We start from the raw sequence: 15,634 nt of genomic DNA on the forward strand, positions 1-15,634 counted from the left end.
TAATAATAATAATAATAATAATAATAATAATAATAATAATAATAATAATAATAATAATAATAATAATAATATCTGTCATTATAAGTGCCTTTCAAAGCTCTCAAGGACACTTTACAGTTACAGACAAGCAGAGGCACTATATTTATTTATATTTATTTTTCTTCAATTTTTCTTCAATTATTCTTCAATTTTTCATCAATTTTTCTTCAATTTTTCTTCATTTTTTTCAATTTTTCTATTTTTCAATTTTGTAATTTTGTAATATTTTAATTTTTTTTTTTTTTTTTTTTTTTTTAATTTTTTTAAAATGTTTTTTAAATGTTTTTAATTTGTTTTTTTTTTTTGTAATTTTGTAAAAAAAAAATATTTTTTGTAATTGTTTTAATTTTTTAATTTTTTATTTTTTTTAATTTTTTTAATTGTTTAAATTCTTTAGTTTTTTATATTTGTAATTTTTCAACTTTTTAATTTTTTAATTTTTTAATTTTTTAATTTTTTAACTTTTTAATTTTTTATTTTTTATTTTTTTTAATTTTTGGATTTTGATTTTTTTCTGATTTGGATGCTGAGGTGTTCCGGGCATGTCCCGACCGGCAGAAGACCCGAGACACGCTGGACAGACTATGTCACCCAGCTGGCCTGGGAACGCCTCGGAAATTCGCCAGGAAGAACTGGAAGAAGTTGCTGGCGAAAGGGAAGTCTGGGTATCCTTCTTGAAACTACTGCCCCAGTGAGCCGACCCAGAAAATGGATGAATGGATGGATAGAATGAATGAATGAATGAATGAATGAAATAAATAAAGAAATAAATGATGTTCCACACAACACAGCCAAAAGTGGGTGTCATATGACCACCCCTAAACGTAATATTCTGCAACATGGGCGAGGAAGCTGAAAATATAACTGTAATCATAACAACGCAGCTCTCTTCGGAGACCTAACATGAAGTAATGAAAAGGGACGCGGAGATCAGTAGACAAAATCATTCTGCCAAGGCTCGTTGACTTCGGAGATGCGGTGACAACGTTCCCCACAGACCCAGATTAGTTTTAATGGTTTCTCATCCGCTGCTGTAACCGTCCCCGTTTCTATTCGCGGTAGAAAATTAGCATGTGAACGAACACAAGATGTTGGGAATCACTGAGGTTTTTTTTTTTAAACTTATGGCAATACAGTAAAGTCTCGTTATATCGATATCGGATATATCGATAGTCCCGGTTATATCGATACTATTTCTATGCACGCACGGAGAAAATTACATGCAAACGGGGTCGGATATATCGATAGTCCCGGTTATATCGATATTTTTTCGGACTCCCTTGAATATCGATATAACGAGACTTTACTGTATTTTTATTGTATTGCCATATTGCGTTGCCTTCTTCATTACTCAAAGCATTTGAGTCAAACATCCGTTACTGGAGTCAAACATCCGTTACGTTAAACCGTGTCTGAAACTCCTGACAAAAAGTTAGCGGACCGGGCAGCGGACCAGGCAGACAACTCTGAAAAGTTGCCTGCCCCATTTTTCACAACTTGACAACTAATCGCAAAAAAAAAAACATTGTTGCAAAGGATTTTTTTATTAAGGATGTACCTACCACAAAAGCTCCCTTGCTTAATTTAGCATAAATATCCTTGCTGATGATTTTGCTCCAGTTGTCGTTTGCACAATACAATATTTGCGTTGCGTCGACTGCTTCAAGCCACGTGAACTCCTCTTTCCATGATGCTTTTAATGTACGTTCAATTTCTAAGCGCCTTTCAAAACTCTCAAGTACACTTTACAGTCACGGGATAATGTACGTTTACGTTTTGCAGCGTCATAAATTTTGTTAGCTTCTTTTAAATCTTTCTTTTCGGGCTGAGGCTCGGTGCGTCTACTTTGGAAAATGATATGAAAATGCACGACCTGATTCAATGATTAATGATTCAACGATTCAACGATTAAATGATCTAATGATCCAATGAGTCAATGGTTCAACTATTCAATTTTTTTTATTTTTAACTTTTTAACTTTTAAAATTTTTAACTTTTTAAGTTTTTTTAATTATTTCATTTTATTTATTTTTTTAATTAATTTTCTTTTTATATTTTTTTACGTTTACATGTTAACATGTTAAAATGTTTACAGGTTTACATGTTTACATGTTTAAATGTTAAAATGTTTAAATGTTTAAATGTTTACATTTTTACATGTTTACATGTTTACATGTTTAAATGTTTAATTTTTAATTTTTTTATTTTTTTATTTTTTTTAATTTAATTTTATTTTTTTTATTTTGTAATTTTGTAATTTTTTAATCTTTTAATTCTTTTAATCTTTTAATTTTTTAATTTTTTAATTTTTTAATTTTTTTTTTTTTTTTTTTTCATTGTTTAATTTGATTATTTTAATACATATTTCCGTTTTTTTATTTTTTAGTTTTGTTGTTTTTTTAGTTTTTTAGTTGTTTTTAGTTTTTTAGTTTTTTTTAGCATTTTAGCATTTTATTTACTAATTTTCGTTTTTGATTGATTGAATGATTGATGGACTGATGGATTTATTGATTGATGATTGACCACCGTAACACAACTGCGTTCTTGTTGGCGATGCATCACATCGAGAAATTATTGATAAAAATTACTTTTCTCCATTCCATTTTAGACAAGGTGGAAAACCAAGCTTTGACTATATAAGGAATATAATACATAATAATATAATATAATAAGAAAATCAGAATTAGAATCAGGTGTGTCCATTGAGCTTGTTCCGTTAAATCAAGTGCGTTGCAACAGGGAGACTTGGGATAACATGTAGGACGGCGGCCCTCGAACCCCGGACTTTGACACCCCTGGGCTAAACCAATCCAATCCAATCCAAAAGACGTTGGATTTGCCCAAACGACAGCCATCCATCAGCAGCGACACTCTCAAACTATTGTGGCGTCTATCTCCGATAACGCCGAGGACCGCCGTCTTTAGCTTAAGGCACATCAATCAGCAGACCATCCGGAATCCGATCCTAGCCAAACCTCTCCCATCGGACATCGGCTGAGAGTGTATGAAGAACCCAGCGGACCCCTGAGGAGAGCATCCCGGAGACGAGTGCTCTACACAGAGTAAACAGACTCGTAAAAAGCCACATCCAAGAGCCAATTATGCCAGCAACCTGACATCTTGTCGTAAAATCTACAGCAGGTCGTAACTATCGGACAGAGCGTGAAATACAGCCAGTTGTTATCGCCGCCCATTTGCGGCGATTAAAAGCCACCCCGGAGACTTGCGGTGCCGGGTAAAGGAGGGCATTGTGAATACCGGGAGGGGATTCGCCGATGCCAGGCTAGCTGCCGTGCTAACGGCTGATTTATCGCCGTCCGTCGGCGGCTAATGCACCGGGGCTCTCCAGGTTGGCCCACATTAATAGAAAACCTGCTTTATTATCACCCATACTGGCATCCAAGACTCAGCAGCTTGTATTATTCATAAGCCCCCCCCGCCCCTCTGCATTTCCTCATCCAAACATGAGATACATTATGCAGAGTGCAAATGCAGGTCTGATTCATGGCCTTTTTTTCTTGTGTACAAACATGCGCATTGATAAGATGGAGGGATCTTTGAAATAGTATCGCTTTAAAATGCAAAAGGGTGGGGGGGGGTAGATATCAAGCAAACTGGCATAAAAATTCTATGAGCGTGAAAATCTAAATGATGAATCACGCCACCCCGTCCTCAAAAAGGTAAGTCAAGACAAATAGAATGGCAAATGATGAAATCACCCCCCCGTCGAATACAGGGAGGGTAAAGAATACCCCCCCAGACCCCCTCCCTGCTTAGTCCCGATATCTTTGTGGATTTCCCTGCACAAAAACAAAAACACTGAAGTTCTTCCCATTTGTTCCAGCGCGTAACGAATCGAACCAATTATGCGAACCACGGGTGTCAAACTAAAGGCCCGGGGGCCAAACCTGACACGAAACACCATTTTATTCGGTCCACGAAAGCAAATCAAGCATGTCAAGTTCCATGATGCTTGCTAAAGTTCAAACAAAAATTTCAAATTACAGTAAAGTCTCGTTATATCGATATCGGATATATCGATAGTCCCGGTTATATCGATACTATTTCTATGCACGCACGGAGAAAATTACATGCAAACAGGGTTGGATATATCGATAGTCCCGGTTATATCGATATTTTTTCGGACTCCCTTGAATATCGATATAACGAGACTTTACTGTATAAGTCACAATAAGTCATTATTTTTCACTTCAAATTTAAAAACTAGTTATTCATTAACTCATTCGCTGCCAGATATGTGCAAAAATGTGTCGGGTCCAGTGCCAGGGTTTTTGTCATTTTCACTGAAATTGCATGATCCACAGAATATTGACTATTAGGATTACATCAACATTTAATACAGCGCAAGAAACCGGAGACTCTCTTTATTCATCAGGAAAAAAAAAACAATTCCTAAGTTATATGGATTTGGAGTTATATGAGCGTGAAATGCGGGTACAAATGCTGTACAAAATACAATACATAATATTGACTTATTTAGTAGCGCTTTAACAACAGCTGAAGCTGTAACAAAGCGCTACCATGGACAAAAGGCAAATGCTGCCCCCTCGTGGAAGGGACAAATATTGCCAGAGTCCTGACCAGCGCTTTATCGGCACCCAAACATGAGAAAACCATTATTATTATTATTAATAAAAAAAAATAATAATAATAATAATAATAATAATAATAATAATAATAATAATAATAGTAATAATAACAATAATAATAATAATACATTTCATTTGTAAGCGCCTTTCAAAATGCTCAAGGTCTCTTTACAGTCACTGGATCAGTTTTTCTGTGGGTGAGCAGCGGCAGTCACAGGTGCCAGCGTTCACTCAACTCAAATAAATAAAAAGCTAGCTAGCCAGCTATCAGATAGCTAATAGATAGCCAGATAGCTAATATATAGCTAATAGATAGCTAGCTAACCAACTAGCCAGTTAATAGATAGCTAGCCAGCTGGATAGCCAGCCAACTAGCCAACTAGCTAATTGATAGCTAGCTTGCTGGATAGATAGCGAACAGATAGCCAAGTATATAGTGCCCCGAATCTCCATCAGTTGTCTCAGCAAAACACGCTAACCATGTTAAAATGCTACATGTGGATAATTTCTTCATTGCTAATAAAAAATAAATCTGAATAAATTTGGGAATGACGCGCTACGCCATATTTTCAATTCCCGAATAAATTTGTCAATGAGTTGAAATGCATCTTATTCTACAATGATGCTAATTATCAAGTGCATTAATTTTACAGACGTAAATTCATAACGGCCCCGGAGAGGATACCGTAACTACAATGTAGCCCGCGGTGAAAAATTACTTTGACACTCTCGTGGTAAATAATAAAGAGGCTAAGCTATCTGCGACAACTTTCAGGCAGCGGGTTTGACTATGACATTGATTGCGCTCGTACAGTATTCTTGTCAAGCGCGTCAACAAAAAAAAAACTCAAATTGTTCTCATTAGCAACTGGTGAGCATCTGACGCGCTAACGTCCACAGCGCTATCAATTCCAGAACTTCGACAGCCGTTTGTGGTCACGAGGGAAGACGGCGGCAGCCAAATAATCACCGGCATTCATTACGAGGGGGGTAGAAAATGAGGAACGCAACCAAGGAGAGTCTATTGAAAGTTAATCAACAGCTGCCGATCGCTAATGCGAGGAAAGCAAATTTGTTCTCCCAAAGGAGGGCCTCGATCAGGCCGGCGGAAGCTATTTCTTACGCGTAACAATCATTGTTCTCCGATCAAGAATCCAAATCATGTATTTGTCCAGCAAGAACAACCGGTCTACTAAGCACATTTTACATTAGTATTGAGAATTGGCTCGATGAGATGATGTCAAGCAAATGAAACGCAACTCATTTTGTTTCCGACAAACAAACCCGCAGAAAGTGCCAAAACCGTATTTATTATGCGGCGAACGCAATAAGAAACAGGTAAACACAGCAACGTTTTTTTGAGAATTTACAGACATCAGTATAGACGCTCCCCAACTTACGAACAAGATACATTCCAAATGATTGTTGGTCAGGTGAATTCGTTCGTAAGGTGAATTCGTTCGTAAGTTCGTAAGGTTCGTAAGGCTTATATAAGTATGTTTCAGGTATATTTAAGGCTTATATAAGTAACCTGTATTGGTTTCTACTGAAAATACACATTTAATAAAATACAGTAAAGTCTCGTTATATCGATATTCAAGGGAGTCCGAAAAAATATCGATATAACCGGGACTATCGATATATCCGACCCTGTTTGCATGTAATTTTCCCAGTGCGTGCATAGAAATAGTATCGATATAACCGGGACTATCGATATATCCGATATCGATATAACGAGACTTTACTGTATATGCTCTATAAAGATATGTACATCTACAGCTGGTTTGTATATCTACAGCTGGAGAGAAAACTACATATGTTACTACAAAAATGTTCGTATGTACCGTTGTTCGTAACGCGAATGTTCGCAAGTAGGGGAGGGTCTGTACTTATCTGAAAGGAAAGTATCTATCTATCTATCTATCTATCTATCTATCTATCTATCTATCTATCTATCTATCTATCTATCTAGCGAGATAGATAGTAGACCCTTCAAAACCCTGAAGGTCACTATACAGTCACAGGATCAGTTTCTTTCTGTGGGTGAGCAGCGGCAGCCACACGCGCCAGTGTTCACTAAACCCGGAAAAACTCAAATAGATAGAAAGTTAGCTAGCTAGCTGATAGATAACTAATAGATAGCAAATAGATAGCTAGCTAGGTAGCCAGCTAGATAGCTAACTATGTAGCCAGCTAGATAGATAGCCAGATAACCAGCTAGATAGGTAGACAGCTCAGCCACAAATCAAGCTAATGATTAACTTGGCTGAATACACTCTTTTGTTGTGTTTTGCTACAGAATGTATGCCCCGCCGTACATCACGAGTCTATCTTGACACTTGGAAACACTTCTGGATCATGCGGGGGGTTGAAGGGGTGCACTCAAAATTGTCAGTGGAGTATCAGATATCGCGTGTAGTGTGCCACCACGCGCACTATAAGAGCTTGCTAATTTTATAATTGCCTTTTTTTTTCTTATTAGTGGCTAGCTAACTTTTCCCATTTCAAGTTAATATGTATACAACATGATGCAATGAGAAAAAAAAATACACAAACAGTAGTCAAAGGTTATTAAACGCTACCAGAGGATGCTGACCAGCACAGTTTGCACTTAACAAGACCCAATGGAAGCATCCGTGATTATAAAAATAAATGTCTGGTGTAGGGAAAAGGGGAGAGTGGGTAAGAAAACAAGAGCAAAACAAATAAAAGGGAAATGACTAAGCTTGGCATTTTATCGTTGATTATATGAGAAATTTTCCACTTGAGGTTTATTAACTTGATTGTTTGAGATTCTTGCGGCTCCCTTATTGCTTTATGTATACATGCGGCGTTGTCATCCAGGGCGTCATCAAATGGAGAGTAGTTTTTCTTAGCGTTTCAAAGCATGAGCGGGTTTATTATACAGAGGTTAACGACATTTTATACTTGTCTGACTGTTATGTTCCAATTATGGTTTATCAGAACTGACTTGAGGAAAAGGGTGCGGTTACATCCGGGACCTCAAACAACATATTGAGAATGTAAAATTAATCTTGATGTTTAATAACTTGACAAAGAAAATAGATGTATCCATTTTTTCCATAGATTGAGTAAGGTTTAGCATTTGGTCGTATCAGCTCACCACATTGCAACCTTGTTTTTAAATGAGCCAGCGCGTTATTCGCGATGTGGCTTTGCTGCCACCTGCTGGCCACACCTCAACATTAGTGGGATGGGAATTCCGGCTCTTTTAAATTAACTACCAACAATCATGTAAAATTATGTGAAAAACGAATTACTCGTGTAAAAAAATACACTATATCAAATATTTGTATTTATATGGCTTGGTTTATATGTGCACAGAATTAGTGGATGCTAACTCACTTTCCCTGTGGTTACTCTGGTCAGATGATCAGCTGTCACTAAATTTCTTTTCATATTAATAATGCTATCATACCAAGTGGTAAAAAATATCATAATTGATTAATAATAACAGCATAATGTAAGAACACTTGTGCATCTGTCTACTATAACCCCCCCCCCCCTTACCCCCGAGCTCGTTGCTCGTTCCCTCTTCAGCTCGTTCGTTGGCTCGTGCATTAGCTCGTTCGTTAGCGCATTCGTTAGCTTGTTCGTGAGCTCATTCATTAGCTCGTTCGTTAGTTCATTCGTTCGTTTGTTAGGTAGTTCGTTCGCTCGGTTGTACGTTAGCTAATTCATTATTGCGAAGAACTAAGCCAATTTTCTGTGTTTCTACATATTATTATTATTATTATTATTATTATTATTATTATTATTATTATTATTATTCGCTCATTAGCTAGCTCGCTAGTTAGCTCAGTGCTCGTTCACTCTTCAACTCATTCGTTAGCTTGTGCATTAATTAGCTCGTTCGTTAGCGCATTTGTTAGAGCATTTGTTAGTTTGTTCTTTTTACAGCTAATATTATACAACGAAATTGATGCCATTTTGGAGTTTTTCACATCCTATATAAAAAGTTATAAACCAATCTGAAAACAATTCTATTCATGCCGTGAATGGGTTAAGTAAAAAAAGTATCGTATATCAAATAATGCCGCGTTCTTATGAACATTCATCTGCAGCTGGATTAAAGGACCGCATCACTTTTTGTTGACATGAAAGATTAAGTACGTGCAGAAAGAGGCGACTCCGGAATAAGAGAAGTAATTGTATAGCGGCAGACGGGGGGCATTAGGGAGGCGTTGAGGGCAGGGATAAACTTGTGTAATAAGCCAGGTGCGTCTTGGGTATTAAGAAACACGAGTATAGCGTGCGCCTGTCAAGTCACCGAATCACACCGAGCCTCAAACCGTGAATAAATAAATCGGTTAATAAATAAAGAAATCAGTTAATAGAGAAATTAGTTCATAAATAAATCAGTTCATAACTAACTACATACCCAACTGCATAAGTACATACCCAACTGCTTAACTACATACCCAACTGCATAAGTACAGTAAAGTCTCGTTATATCGATATTCAAGGGAGTCCGAAAAAATATTGATATAACCGGGACTATCGATATATCCGACCCTGTTTGCATGTAATTTTCTCCGTGCGTGCATAGAAATAGTATCGATATAACCGGGACTATCGATATATCCGATATCGATATAACGAGACTTTACTGTATATACCCAACTAACTAGATACCCAACTAACTACAGTAAAGTCTCGTTATATCTATATATTATATATATCGATAGTACTGCTTATTACGATACTATTTCTACGAACGCAAGGAGAAAATTTACATGCGCGCAGGATCGGATATATCGATAGTCCTGTTATATCGATATTTTTTCCGACTCCCGAGAATATCGATATAACGAGACTTTACTGTACATACCCAACTAAGTACATACCCAACGAACTACATACCCAACTACATACCCAACTAACTACCTACCTACCCACACACACACATAAATCAGTTAATAACCAACTAACCAACTAAATAAATAAATAAATTTTCTACTGAATTAGAAAACAAGAGCAACGCATTCGTATCGCAATCCAAATGTGACTACTGTATATGTGGCTATTGGGCATCCTGCCTGGGGAAGAAAAAAATATGTTATTCAATAGTTTGAACCCCAAATTACCCTTCGCTACCATTTAAACAAATTCTCGACACAAACCTCAAACTCAAAAGTGCTCGGTTACGGTCACCGGCAGTGTTGTTGGAGTGTGCTTCTTATCACCGCTGTACCGCACAATAAAACAAAATGTTGAATAAAATATTAAACAAAAGATGTGGTTGGATTTGTACACCACGAGATAACGTAGCCTGTCTTGGTTTAAAAAAAAAAATCAAATCTAGATTACCACTGGCTTCTGTTCCAGTCCACTTACGTTGGGGTCAAGCGTGAGCGCAGTCCAAGCATATCCAGCAGATGGTCCTTGCAAAAGGCGTCACGCCAATGACTCAACACCTTCTCGTCACCCTCAGTCAGTAATGGAATCAGATGGGGGGGTGAGGGGGGGTGCTACCCGTGAGTATTCCAAACTGTCAACGCGCCATAAGAGAACCTGGTGAGTGCATCACGTTTGCAAAGCAAACAAGACCAACAAGTGCAGCTTTCCCTGTCGCGAACTTTGGGAGATGATGGATTGCTCCTCACTAAGCACTTCCTGTATCTTGAGATTGCTTTTATTTACTTACTTATTTACTTACTTATTTACTTATTTATTTACTAATTTACTTTCTGACTTACGGACTTATTTACTTAATACTACTACTACTGCTACTACTACTACTACTAATAATAATAATAATAATTAACTTCTAAGCACCTTTCAAAACTCAAGGTCACTTTATTTATTTATTTACTTGTTTACTTATTTACTTATGTATTCACTCATTTACTTCCTGACTTATTTACTTACTGACTTACTTATTTATTCATGTACTTATTTACTTATTTATTTACTAATTTACTTTCTGACTTACGGACTTATTTACTTAATACTACTACTACTGCTACTACTACTAATAATAATAATTTAATTTCTAAGCACCTTTCAAAACTCTCAAGGTCACTTTATTTATTTATTTATTTATTTATTTATTTATTTATTTATTTATTTACTTGTTTACTTATTTACTTATGTATTCACTCATTTACTTCCTGACTTATTTACTTACTGACTTACTTATTTATTCATGTACTTATTTACTTATTTACTTATTTATTTACTAATTTACTTCCTGACTTACTGACTTATTTACTTAATACTACTACTACTGCTACTACTACTACTAATAATAATAATAATAATTTAATTTCTAAGCACCTTTCAAAACTCTCAAGGTCACTTTATTTATTTATTTATTTACTTGTTTACTTGTTTACTTATTTTCTTATGTATTCACTCATTTACTTCCTGGCTCATTTACTTACTGACTTACTTATTTACTTATTTATTCATGTACTTATTTACTTATTTATTTACTAATTTACTTACTGACTTATTTACTTACTTATTATTATAAATAATAATAATACATTTAATTTCTAAGCACCTTTCAAAACTCTCAAGGTCACTTTATTTGTTTATTTATTTATTTACTTGTTTACTTATTTACTTATGTATTCACTCATTTACTTCCTGGCTTATTTACTTACTGACTTACTTATTTACTTATTTATTCATGTACTTATTTACTTATTTATTTACTAATTTACTTACTGACTTATTTACTTACTTATTATTGTAAATAATAATAATACATTTAATTTCTAAGCGCCTTTCAAAACTCTCAAGGTCACTTTATTTATTTACTTATTTACTTATGTATTTACTCATTTACTTCCTGACTTATTTGCTTGATTTCCTGACTTATTTATTTATTTATTCATGTACGTATTTATTTACTTACGTATTTATTTACTCATTTACTTCCTGACTTACTGACTTATTTACCTACTTACTTATTTACTTACTTACCTATTTATTTACTTGTTTATTTACTCATTTACTTCCTGACTTATTTACTTACTGACTTACTTATTTATTGGTGTGTTTATTCATGTATTTATTCGCGTATTTATTCGCATATTTATTCACGTATTTTTTCGCGTATTTATTCGCATATTTATTTATGTATTTATTCGTGTATTTATTCGTTTATTTATATATTTATTTATTTATTTATTTACTTACTTTTTTACATACATATTTATTTACATGCTTATTTACATACCTGTACTTACTTCTTTATATACTTATTTATTTACACACTTGTTTGTTTTATTTATTTAATTACTTAATTATTTACTTATTTATTTACCTACTTAGTACATATCTGCAGGCTCATCATTAGCACTCAGCATCACTTAGATTTTAGCTTTATTTATTTATTTAAAATCATTCTTAGATGAAATGAACAGCCACACAATGGGTTCAGCAAACTACCCCAAAAATAATAATTATATCTGTACTTGGTCATATAACACACATATCGGAGTGAACAAAAACAAGTCTTCCACGAATGCTAACATATGTAGCCGACAAGCTAATTTAGCAACTACAATTTACAATAGGCTCCTCCCATCTACCCTTTAAAAAAAAAGTCACGCTCAACAGTAACCCAATTTCAAAAACACAGTTTAAAAAAATAATTTCAGTGGATTTCATTGTAAAACTTGACACGTGTTTCACAACAAGTAGTTAGCAAATCACCCCTAAGGCCTCTCGCCACAGCCACGGAGGTCTTAAAATATTTTTTTTTCACACTTCCTGCCTAAAACAACTTTGGATTAATGGAACCCGAGCCAACTCCAACACCAACCGTGCGCAAACTTACATGGAAGTATTTGACTTTTGAAAGGTTCTCAGCTCTCGGTTTGCAAAAATTCCGTTGTCAGCATAATGCGTTATTAGCCAGGACGAGCCGCACGCTTCGGAACAACACATTGTCTGCCAAACCGACGTCAATGAAAACGGCTGGGGCAGCGTGAGGTTAAACGCGCCGCTAAAGAGGTACGGGTCGGCTAACTCCAATTTGCCCGTAAATAATATGATATCATGCGAATTCATGTCGGCTCAGGGAGACTTTGAGCGTTTGACGTGCACGCGTGTCAGTTGAACTGGAGTGGAAATAGGAAATAGTGAGCCGGGGCGGACCCGCTGACGCTTGAAAGATAAACAGCTGAGATGTAAATTCCCAGTGAAAGGACAAACGGAGCAGAACCGGCGTAGAGGTATTTTCAGGGCACTCGAAAAGCAAGGACACAAAAGTCTCAGCGGGCGACAGATGATTGTTTTGCTAGCAACCAAATCCCAACAACTGTCTGAACTGTCAACGGTTGCACATGAGTCGCTTTGAGCGGATTTGACTCTGTAAAATGAACAGGAGGCTTCGTTCGAGTCAAAAGAAACAAAGATCTCAGATAACGTGGGTCAACGTTCATCATGACATGGCACTTTCGACACAATATCATCACAAGAGAAAAACGGAAGGTTTTTAATCGACAAATTCACCTCCACGAGAGGAGCCGAGACATGAAATGGATTATTATTATTATTATCATTATGCGTCTTGTCTGTAATTATTGAAAATTTCGTTTTCTTGCAGACAATATTTTAGGACATATTTAATGACATGACATCACTATTATTTTGTTTTTCTACTTTCATTCCTTTCATCAATTTGATGCTGTGAAATGTACATTTCTACACTGTGAGACTCATAAAGGCAAATCCATCCATCCATCCATCAAGCAAATTGCTCTGACCGCGTGTACGCCAAAGTCAACTCAACTTTTTTCTAGAACACTTTAAAAACAACCATTCCAAGCTGCACCAAGCCAAGTACCCAATTTTAGTATTATTATTATTATTAGACTTATTAGCATTATTAGCATCATTATCATTAAGATTATGTGTTTAGCCATAACGGCATGTATCACTCAAAACAAGGCAAAGGGGGTTGGCTAAGTTGTGCAAAAGCTTAGCTAGCTAGTTAGCTAGATAGAGAGAGAGATATATAGCTAGATAGATAAAAATAATGGCTCAGTCATAATCATACTACATTCATAAAGTTTCTTTTTAACTGTACAAAACAGCTAAATTTGAACTTGAGCAATTAGCATAGGAGATGAAGCAGCGAGCATGCATTGCAAACGCTCCGGATTAAAAAAAAAATATATAATATATATATATTAAGTTGCGTCATCATCATAATCATCATACACTCAACCCTGTCACTCAAAACATCAGAAAATAAGAGTAAGAATAATGTAACTCAGCAGACATGACATCATCAAGCAAATTGCTCTGACCGCGGGTACGCCAAAGTCAATTCTACTTATTTATAGAACACTTTAAAAACAACCATTCCAAGCTGCACCAAGCCAAGTGCCCAATTTATTTTTTGCATTATTCCTATTCTTATTATTAGGAATATTAATATTGTGTTTTTAGTCATAACAGCATGTAAAACTCAAAACAAGGCAAAGGATATGGCCAAGTTGTGCAAAGCTTACCTGGCTACCTGCCGTTAGTTTAAATAAATAAAAAGATAGCTAGATAGCTAAATAGCTAGATAGCTAGGACACTCTGACAAAGGCCGAAGTACACGCCGAAACATGTAAGGTAATTGAACACCTAAAAAACACTGTCTGTAAGAAAGGAATCTGTTGTAAATTAGATAGCTAGTTAGCTAAATAGCGAGCTAGCTAGATAGCTACATAGAGAGATAGCTAGATACTTAGATAGCTAGCAATTTACCATAGTAGATGAAGCAGTTAGCATGCATTGCAAGCGCTCTGGGTAAAATAAAATAAAATAAAATAAAAACATTTGCATTTTGGCACATGAATAAAAATCCTGTGTATCAACAGTTTTTGCTAAAAAAATAAATAAATAAAATTGCGCGTGGAATACTTTTCATTGGCTTTGGATGTTGTAACTCGTCATCGATCAATTTGTTGTTTATAAGTCATAAGAAAAGATGGCGACAGTTTATGTTTCAAAGTCATCACAGCCTTCAGAATAAAAAGAAAACTACAAACAACAAAAATGAATCTGATATCCTTGTGGCAAGCAGATAATCTTCCAATCGAACCAATATTTAAATAAAATCTAACTTTCTTTGTTTTTTTTTATTTTTAAATGGATGTTTTTTCAGCTGACTGGGTATACAGTACTATACGTAACAGGGTCTAACCAAACTATATAAAATGAATTAAAAATGTGTTTCAAAAAGTGCTTATAAATGAAATGTATTATTTTTATCATTATTATTATTACATATTATTATTATTATTATTATTATTATTATTATTATTATTAAAAGTGGGGATGGATGAATCAAGTTATGACGTCATAGGGTTTTTTTTTCGTAAGACGATTGATTCTGAAGGGATCGATGGACACGAAACATTGTAATAAAATGTTGACGCGAACTTACCTGGTAACAGTCAAAGAGCTGCAGCGCAATGCCGTCCATGTGCGCTAAACACCGGTGAAGCCTCCAAAGTTGCTCCCCCGGCGGCTGCACACCACCGAGCCTCAAAAGTCGAGCTCGCTGCGCCCAAGTGGATCTTCTCTCCTCCAGGGCTTCGATCAGCGCGAGCAGCCGATCCAAACAGTCCGCCCTCGAGGCATCCTCGTCGGGTAGAGGCTGCTCGCTTCCCCGCTGACATTTCCGGATGGCCACCGGTTGTCTTTTCGTCCGAGGTTCCATCCTTTCATTCGGGTTCGACTCTGAGCGGTTTTGTCGGCAAAATGTGGAGCATTCGGCGCACATAGTTTGTAGTTTTACCTCCAAGCTCCAAAAAGTTTAGGCACACCTCAAAGTTCGAAAGTGTTTGCGGAGGAGGGTGTGTGACGTCATTGCATTGATACACCTTTCACCACCTCGTCGCTTCTTTTTTTTGTTAATATTTTTATAAATCAATTTTTTTGAGTGTACATTTCAACATCGTTAACATCACTTCATTTTAATATATATAAAACGAGTCTTGATTTACTCT

At 35.8% G+C, this 15,634-nt stretch overlaps 1 protein-coding gene across 1 annotated transcript in view; it reads right to left on the minus strand.

Moving 5' to 3' along the window:
• Window positions 1-15,408, minus strand: part of LOC148897536 (PDZ domain-containing RING finger protein 4) — a 131,551-nt gene extending 116,143 nt beyond the window's left edge. Inside the window, exon 1 of the mRNA XM_088995836.1 lies at window positions 15,070-15,408. Coding sequence (XP_088851962.1) covers window positions 15,070-15,408 — 339 coding nt within the window. The remainder of the gene's footprint in view (window positions 1-15,069) is intronic.
• Window positions 15,409-15,634: the final 226 nt, after the last annotated feature.

This window comes from Hippocampus bargibanti, linkage group LG05 (assembly GCF_051943395.1).
Source record: "Hippocampus bargibanti isolate YZ-2025 linkage group LG05, ASM5194339v1, whole genome shotgun sequence".
NCBI lineage: Eukaryota > Metazoa > Chordata > Actinopteri > Syngnathiformes > Syngnathidae > Hippocampus > Hippocampus bargibanti.